General features: G+C 37.0%; 1 protein-coding gene across 1 annotated transcript; it reads left to right on the top strand.

Annotated features, from left to right (window-relative positions):
- The first annotated feature begins 1,925 nt into the window (after positions 1 to 1,925).
- On the top strand, positions 1,926 to 8,028 carry LOC125224703 (ommochrome-binding protein-like). Its single transcript, XM_048128136.1, has 2 exons — positions 1,926 to 2,030; positions 7,123 to 8,028. Exon 2 carries the CDS (start codon positions 7,123 to 7,125, stop codon positions 7,951 to 7,953), a length of 831 nt encoding a protein of 276 aa, XP_047984093.1. The 5' UTR covers positions 1,926 to 2,030; the 3' UTR covers positions 7,954 to 8,028.
- Positions 8,029 to 9,549: the final 1,521 nt, after the last annotated feature.

Genomic DNA, 9,549 nt, shown 5'->3' with positions numbered 1-9,549 from the left:
TTGACCAACTCTAACGGTGCCTTTGACCAACTCTAGCCACGACAAAGCATAAGAGGCGAGCAATTTGTGCTTGCACCTCCTATATGAATCCTTTTGCAGGATTGCGATATAGCGAGAGAGATGGTGCTGCGATCTATCGATGTACAAAAACAAATCAAAAATATTTAATAAAATAATTTGATTTGTTCCCTACACTAGAGAAATTTCGACGGGTACCTCGGCGGTCGGGGTGGTGTAGCGGTTTATCACGTCAGCCGCGTTAGCCGGAGACCCGGGTTCGATTCCCGGCTTCGCCACCAGTGGGCTTGATCGCTTTTTCTTTAGTGTATGGTATCTATTTCAGTGAACATAATTGAATTTATTATTATCCTAAAAGCATGTGACAGTTTTGTAAGTTCACAGGGCGTGTAAAAAGTATCACGGGGTTGACATAGAACGCATTTTTCAGCTCCCCTTTGCACACAAAAAGTGCCTCAACGCCTATCAAAAGTTTAACAAAAGGAGAAAAAATGAACTTTTTCGATTAATCAACTTGAAACGATTTAACTTTTTAACGCGTCCATAGTAAAAAGCAATTACGGCCATAGATCTAATTTGGAATTCACAAAGGATATACAAAACGTAGACTGTTTAATTGAGAACGGTAATGGAATAATCAAAGGAATATATTTGGAGGAAAAATACACTTAATTAAATATTCAGCTTTCATTCGAACTGTACTTGATCTGAATCACCTTATAAAAGATTTTCACAACTGACTTATTTCAGATTTATCTATATTTACTTATTATTACTTATAAGTATTTTATTTAAGCTTATTTGTGTTCTCTTGTTTAATATTTAACGTGCAGGAAAGTTCAAATAAGATAAATTAGGGGTTTAAAATTTTAATGTGACTTCATGATGGATAATTATTAGTTTTTGTAATATAATTTGAAAGTACATAATATTTATAACTAATTAAAGCTGATTATGACTAATAAAGACTTAAGAATTTATAATCGATCGAAAAAATAAATTGCAACTCAGATTGTTGTTTTGTTTTGTAAACTAAACATTAACAAATCTTACTAATATTGACCTAATGGATGTTATTTTACTTATTTTGTATGTTAGACCCTGACTGCACTTCATCGTAGACACGCTAGCCTCCACCCCGCGTCGAAAAGTACGGTTCGGTACCCGGGACTGCGCGAGACCAGACACCCAGTCGCCGTAAATATGCATTCCTAACGAACGAACACAACTTTCCGCCGCGTACCGTGCGTACAATACAAACATTGGGTCCATCGTCGACCAATACGAAAATAATAGTCGGCCCGACCGACCGACTGAATTCATTTTGGCGGTGAAAAGAGAAAACGCCGCCCCGCCAGCCTCCTGGACCCAACATTCCGATGCGGGGAATAATAATTTGTTTTACAATACAAGAAGGCAAAGTGCCAATTGACACCCGAGCAAGTGAAAGATTTCAATATTATAGAATATGGAATATTGAGCGTTGCGAGGGTTTCAAGGCACATATTATGCTAAACAAATTTTTATATGAAAATGAAAAAATTACGTTTCCGACGGGACTCGAAACCCGCATCAACCTCAGACCGGAGGTCTCTCGCAAATCTTTCCATTCCTGTCCTTATACACACACCTTTGGGGTAGCGTATAGCGACATCTACTGATAGACAATTGCATCATGTAAAATTAAACTTATTTTATTTATTTTTTAAATACTTGAAGTGTTGTTAGCGGACGTTTCCGCACACGCGCCTGTCAGCACTGATACCCCAAGTATTTTTCTTTTCTATTACTCGAAATTCAACTAGGTCACGTCTGCGTAAAAGTAAACATTTACTAGTTTTATCCAATGTTTTCGCACGAGAGTATTAAAAGTGTTACTGACTTTAAGATCATTATACTAAGCAGTGATAACCCTTGGCTGTGGACGTGGTCGTGATAAGTTATTTATATAAGTTTCTCCAGCACTTTACACCACATTGTAGACCAGACAGCAAGCGGTGACAGACACTAAGGTGAGTTACCTTACTGGGTGTAGTATATTTTCATATATTTACGTATTTAAATTGTCACCACCATAATATCTTTGAAACATTAATTTTTTGCAGATATTTTTAATAAAATAAATGTAGATATTTAAATTAGATATTCAAACATGTACCTTTTAGTGCTTCTGTTAAAAATAGATTAAGTGCGTCTAGACAAAATTTAGTATTGTTATTTGTTGATGAAATGTAAAGTGTACTATGGTCTTTCACAAAAACTGGTATGTCGAAATGGTTTTTCATAAATGAAATAAATAGGATCGTTCAAACTTTACATATTGACTTTTGAGGTCATAATGAACAACTTTTATAATGTGGGACCAATGCTGAAATTGTAAAAAAAATTTGGCTGTTTCATTTTTTTTCCATCCTGTAGGGCCTCCCCACATCTAGAGTCTCACAAGCGTAGCGTCGGGCCAACTGTAGGTATGGCATGTTTTGTAGCTCTGCAGTCATACGATGTTTATGATTGTTTTTTTTTTGTATGTGTAAAATATAAACAGTAAATCGACAAGTTCAATCAAACATGCTATTGCAAACTTTTAGAAGCTATCTTCTATAGTATTTTGCTTGCTTGTAATCAAGGATTATTTATATTTACATACTTCACTAAGAATCGTACCTATTTTTATTAGCGTCACCCTATTAAATACTATCATATCTACACTGATGATGCCTACAATCTTTGTTCTTGTAAAACATAAAAAACGCAAAAATATTTGGGGAAAATATGATTTTGGCCATTTCCAGGCTGCGAACAGCGCCATCTAGTTTTAAGCCTAAAAGGCCCATTTCATGTGTACGCTTTTTCGTATGGGCTTTTTCAGTCCAGTATTAAATTGTTCTTGCTTGCAATGAATTTTTTGTTAGATACATTTACACATATTATGGCAGTTTTTTTTATTGAGAAAAAACCAACAACTCAGGGTTGGCAAGCGCTAAAAAATATACGAGGGCTGATTGAAAAGTTCGCGGCTTAAGTATGAAATCAAAACCAAAGTTTTTTTATAATATTTTTATTTCTCTACGTAGTCCCCGTTAAGGTCTTTGCACTTATTCCATCTGGATTCCAAAGCTATTATACCACTTTTAAAAAAAAATCCTCCAGGCCTTCAAAATAGGTATCCACTTCAGCTTGGACCTCGTCGTTGGTCAAAAATTTCTTACCACCCATGTGTTTTTTTTAAGTTTGGAAATAAATGGAAGTCCGATGGTGCCAAATCGGGTGAATAAGGCAGATGCGGCAATAATTCAAACCCGCAATTATGAATTTCTGCCATTGACTTTAGTGACGTATGCACGCGTGCATTGTCCTGGTGGAAAAGAACTTTCTTTGTCAGCACTCCAGGTCTTTTTACTTTCAAAGTCGACGTAAAAGTCGACGTAATCGACGTAAAAGTTCGCAATAATAGTCCGAGTTTATAGTCGTACCTTTTTGGAGATAGTCAACCATTATTACACCCTTTGCGTCCCAGAACACTGATGCAATAACTTTATTTGCCGACAAAATGGCCTTTGCCTTTTTGGGTGGCGGAGATCCAGCACGAACCCACTGTTTTGATTGCTGTTTAGTCTCGGGCGTATAGTGGTAGACCCATGTCTCATCCATAGTAACATATCTGTCCAAATAGTCTTGAGGGTCAGCTTCATACAGGTCTAGACAGTCGCGTGAAATTGTTAGACGAGTGATTTTTTGTTCCACTGAAAGGAGCTTTGGAACCCATCTCGCCGACACCTTGGAAAACCCTAATTCGTTAACTATAATATTTTGAGTTTTTTCACAGGAGATGCCTACGATGTCGGCTATTTCTCTCACTTTTAACCAAGGACCATTTAATACTAGACTGATATAGCCCATACAAAAAAGCGTACCCCTGAAAAAAGCATAGTTTTTGCTTTAAAACTAGATGGCGTTGTTTCGTAACCCGGGAGTGGAAAAAAACATATTTTCACACATATTTTTACTTGTTTTTATATTATACTATGAATAACTATCAAAAAACTTTATTTTAATATCAAAATATTGGCTCAAAACACAATTTTTACAAATTATATTTTTTGGTTGGCCTCGACGTAGTTGTGATCGCTTCGCTGGCTAAGTTTGTTCGCATGTTGTCTAATTATTGCCAAATAAAATGACTAGATGACGTTGGTGGACTAGGAAAATGTCACATCCGTTTCGTTGTTCATTAATATAATATACTTAGTGATAATAAACCTATATGTTGAGCTCAAATACGTTCAACAAAACGCAATTATTGTGCCAACAGATGTGACATCTGACATCCATGTCACATCACAAATGTCATTGTATGATTTATTGAATATTCATAATATATGGATATTAAATATTTTAGAATCGCAGCAGCAATGCGAGTAGAGATACAGAATTAATAACTGTATAAATTAATAATTGTATGACCAATGACCTCATACATAAAATTACCAGTTTAGGTGACAGAAGGCGAATCCAATTTGTAAACATTAAATGTGCTAAGGAAAAGAATCTTTCCGATTTTCAACGGAACACGGCTGAAGGGGCGAGCTGGTTTCGACTGCGCCCATGCATCTCAATTGTCCAGAAAGTTCATTCGAAGATCATTTTGCTTATAATAATCTGAGTAATCAGTTAATCACAGTGAATGGTTTGACAGTATTTCAGCTAACATGTAGAGAGACTTGCTAGCTTCGTCGGTCAGGCTTCGTCTTGGACACAACGCGGATAGTTAGGCCGCCAGGTGTGGCACTTTGGATTACGTTTTTATAATAAATTAATGATAAGTAGTTTGTATTGTTTTGGTAATTAATATATTTTCTACTCGTATACTACTCGTTTGGTACTCGTATAAACCTAAACTGAGATAATAAATGAATAAAAGGAAATAATTAGTGAAACTCTGACATAAGTACTCGTAATAATTAATAAGACTAAATGCGTTTTCACATTATCCGATCCGATATCGGATGTAGGACTGATACCCCATACATTACAGGCGCTATCTTGGATTTTTTCCATTTAAATCCTTCCGACATCCGATATCGGATCGGATAATGTGAAAACGGACTAAGACAATAGATACCTTGTTAGTGTTATATACCTATGCCTATGTATATCCCACCAAAAACATTCTGTAAAAAATAGCCGTCTCGATGGAGCTGCTTGTTTATCTCTAAAAAGTAATGAAATCTACATAAAGTTCCTTACTGCGATTTCTTTATTATTATAGTTAACTAGCCTTTTCCCGCGGCTTCGCTCGCGTTAAATTCGAAAATCTCTCCACAAACTTCCATCCTCCATACTAAGGAAGTGGGGGATATAAAAAGAGACAAAAAGTAGCCTATGTCACTTTCCATCCCTTCAACTATCTCCACTTAAAAAATCACGTCAATACGTCGCTCCGTTTTGCCGTGAAAGATGGACAAACAAACAGACACACACACTTTCCCATTTATAATATTAGTATGGATGTTGTGTGACTTGGCCGTTGAAGTGTAGCGGTGCTGGCGACAGATTGGTGCAATGGTGTCATGGAGCACCTGGTTATAAACTTCTTTATACCCTTGTGTATAAAGAAGTTTATAAGTTTCATATTCGATGGTCCGAGCTAAGGTTCGTAAAGCCATGAAGCCGAGCTGATAATCATTGTCGCTAAACGCCGATCGAAACGCAGTCTGAAGTGGGTGATAAACGTACGATACGAGCAGGGTGGCTAGCCGAATGGCACAATCGCTCACGAAACGCTCACGAAACGAAGCGCTAGTAGATATCTATCACTATCGCGCTTGCGTATTGGCGCGACAGAGCCAGCGGCGTATCGCTTTCGTTTGGCGTCGGAGAAATGCCATTCGGCTACGGGGCCAGGTATGCGTACTATGGCTCGACGACCTTTTTCGATTGTGTGTCACCGTAAGTATACGCGTAAAAACCGCTGCGCATAGTAGTCGACCATCCAACGCGTACTTGCTCGTACGCCTATCACCCACTTGACGTCGCGCCAACACTTTATGGAAAAAGCGGGTTTTCGACAACTACCAATAAGATTTTAAACATTCAAAAATCTTCAATAATACTCAACTGTTTCGGTCGCACTCGTTCAAATATAGGATAGGATTGGTATGAGCGAGACGGTCAGGAGATTGATTGTCAACATGATATCTATCATAAACACCGTTCGAAATGGCCTCATTAAAATCTAAATTTTAAATATATTGAAAGTAATATTACTAATCATTGACGTCACGCTCAAAATGAAAGAGATAGAAAATTTGACAGTATGGTACTCTTTTGCATGATTGTCATAATTCAAAATAAGAACGATGGCTTGCGTTGTAAACAGGGACTGAAACATGACACGGGCCCCTAGCGTCATCTATATACTTTTCACTGTATCACTTGTAATGCCGTTGAACTACCGCGTGCGTATTTAAAAAAAAACGACATTTTTATTCAAATGACACTTTTAGTGACATCTAGCGACATAGATTTACGGCTGCCAACGGGGTACGGTATTTAGTATGGACTCTGCTGGTCCTTTATAATCGTCCTTGCTTTTAACCGTCGGTCTTGGATTATCATTTTGCATACAGTTGCCACATTATTTGGATTGGTCGCAGTAGTTGGCCTCCCGGAGCGAGGGTCATCTGCGATACTGACTCGTCCCCGCTTGAATTCAGCTGCCCACTTTTTTACCATCGTATATGATGGACCGGATTGCCCTAATGTACACTGCATATCTTCATAAATTTGTTTCGCAGTCAATCCTTTTCTATGAAGATATTTAATTACATCACGTTGCTCCAAATTGACCATTGTGAAAAAACTGCTTACACGTATTTTTAAATGAGAGGAAAAACTTATTTTAAAATATTGCATTTAATTAAAATTTCGCGGGATGACAACTAAATAATGACAGTTCAAAAAGACGGCAGGAAAAAGAAACTAAGTTTTTTTTTTAATGGTCAGGCCGCGAACTTTCCAATCAGCCCTCGTATAAGTATCGGAGTTATCGCTTTTTTATAATATAGTAAATAACTTACTAATTAATTTTCGTTTACATTTCAGATGCTGAAACTTATAACAACATTGGCGTTGCTGGCTGTATGCCACGCTCACATTATTAAGCCAGCGTGTGATCTACTCTCCATTCAAAATATTATTTATCAGAAAGAGGTCCTGAAAGAAAACGTAAATGAGCCGTACCAAATGGCTATCGACTATAACACTAATACGCTCTTCTTTAGTTATTCTGCAGTTAATCCCACAACTGAGGCAACTGTGTTTGAGCAAGCTTATTTGAACCTAAAAACTAAGGAATTTAACAGCATTTCTGGAATCATTGGTGGATTTGCCGCTACTGTCGACAATACTAACAACAATGTGTACCTCGGAGGAAGAAACGGCATCTACGCGTATGATTACGAGAAGAACAAAGCAACCCATGTCAATCCCAATGGTTACAGCATTTGGCAAATGTTTTTCAAGGACAAGCTTTACTACACCGCCTACCCACAAGAGAGAGTATATACTTTTGAAGATGGTAATTCAATTATACTGCCTGAACTTAGTCGTACGATGGTACAACTTGTAGCTCTTGATAACGACCTCAATATGTATTTCTCCAACTCCTCTGGTCTATTTCTTTTAAATAAATCTGATAATGTAATTGCGAAACTAGGTGAGTATACCATTAACAGCTTCACAGCTGATATAAATGGCAATCTGTACTTCTCGACGCCTTCTGGTTTTTACAAAATTGATAAGAAGAACGTTCTTCAGCTAGCGGATGTTGATGACGTTTTTGGATTGGTTGTTGACGGGGATAATAACTTAATTTACGGGTCAGGAGATAAAATTATCAGATTGTCTGCCACGACTAAAACAAATTGTTTTTAATGTACAATTTTCACTAAGTACTTAGTTCTAGTGAAAAATTAGGATACATATTAACTAAGTATTTAACTTGTACATACTACATTACTTACTATCCCATTTATTTCTTAGCTTTATTCGTAAAATTACCCTTAGAAGGAGTTTAATACGTACGTGACATATATTTTATTCGATTCCTTTATGCGAGCGAGACGTAAGGAATGATTGGAAAATTTCGGTGTGGTTTTATCTACGAAGTCTCATGCTTTCGCTTGATATGTCATGATATTAAAAGTTAGATTCGACTATTTTCCGCGTCGTCGGGAACAAAAATGATCAGGGTGGCTAGCCGAATGGCACAATCGCTCACGAAACGCTCACGAAACGAAGCGCTAGTAGATATCTATCTCTATCGCGCTTGCGTATTGGCGCGACAGAGCCAACGGCGTATCGCTTTCGTTTGGCGTCGGAGAAATGCCATTCGGCTACGGGGCCTGTACTGCAGAGGCTGACTGACTGGTTTTGGCTGACTGGTATAAATAAACCGGTACCTAACTGGTAAACTTCTTATAAATAAATACAGGTGTAAATGTATACTGTTACCTAAAGTCAATTGCTGTCAGTTGGCGTGTTCAAGTTCAACGCAATAAAGGAATAAATTGGTTATATTGTTTTTTTCTTCTCCATACTGCTGGGGTTAGGACAGCGAGAACCTGTATGATTATTCCTGGCCAAAAGTACGATAGAGTTCACGCTGCGTATAATCTCATACTGGTACGACAAAGCCACTCATGTATCGTTCAATAGGGATTATCAACAATAAAATTACAAAAATAGGTATACTTTTTGCTTAGTTACTCAATAATTTTGGTTAGGTGTTTTTCATTATTCGACCTTAAAAGCCTCAAAGTATATAGTAAATATAATGGAAAATTCGTAACACGTAATAATTACATTGCTCCTGTGAATGACTTTCTGGCGATAAAGTCCTAAGTTATTCCAAGCGCGGGAACTTCCAACAACTCAGCTCCACGTGTCTGAAATTTTATGCCGTAAACTTTTCATAAAATGTTAATACGCTATTTTATTCGAATTTTTAAGTGAAGTATCCCAGTTTCTAGAAAAATATAAAATTTCTTGTAAAACAGGTTAATATGGGTATGATACATTTTAATATATAGAGGTATTCCTACACAGGCAATAAGTACATATGGTTTCCAAGATCACCCCTGAAGGTGTCATATGTGATGTTCTCAATAAAAAGATACCACATTGTCGCTTACCATACTAGTATTATTTGATCTGTGCTTACCATGAGGAGGAAACTGAGCAAGCTAACTATTTTTTACTAATTGGGCATTTCTATTTAAAGTTGTACCCCCGAGTTTTCGCATGTCCCCTTACATTATTTGCGATTTACTCTTAAGATTGAAGTTTTAAGTGGGTAAATGTTGGTTTTTATTGAAATATATTAAGTAGACACATCATTTATCAAGTAAAATGCATAATAAATCAATTTTTTGTACTTAAAATTTAGTTTTAAAATATTATGGTAAAATATCGCTGTAGTACTGTCCCCTTCCACGATTCGAAGTTTTGTTGGACTTTTCCACAATTTTT

Source organism: Leguminivora glycinivorella, chromosome 3 (genome assembly GCF_023078275.1).
Source record: "Leguminivora glycinivorella isolate SPB_JAAS2020 chromosome 3, LegGlyc_1.1, whole genome shotgun sequence".
Lineage (NCBI taxonomy): Eukaryota > Metazoa > Arthropoda > Insecta > Lepidoptera > Tortricidae > Leguminivora > Leguminivora glycinivorella.
Note: the sequence above shows the minus strand (reverse complement) of the source record. Positions and strands in the feature narration are given on the sequence as shown.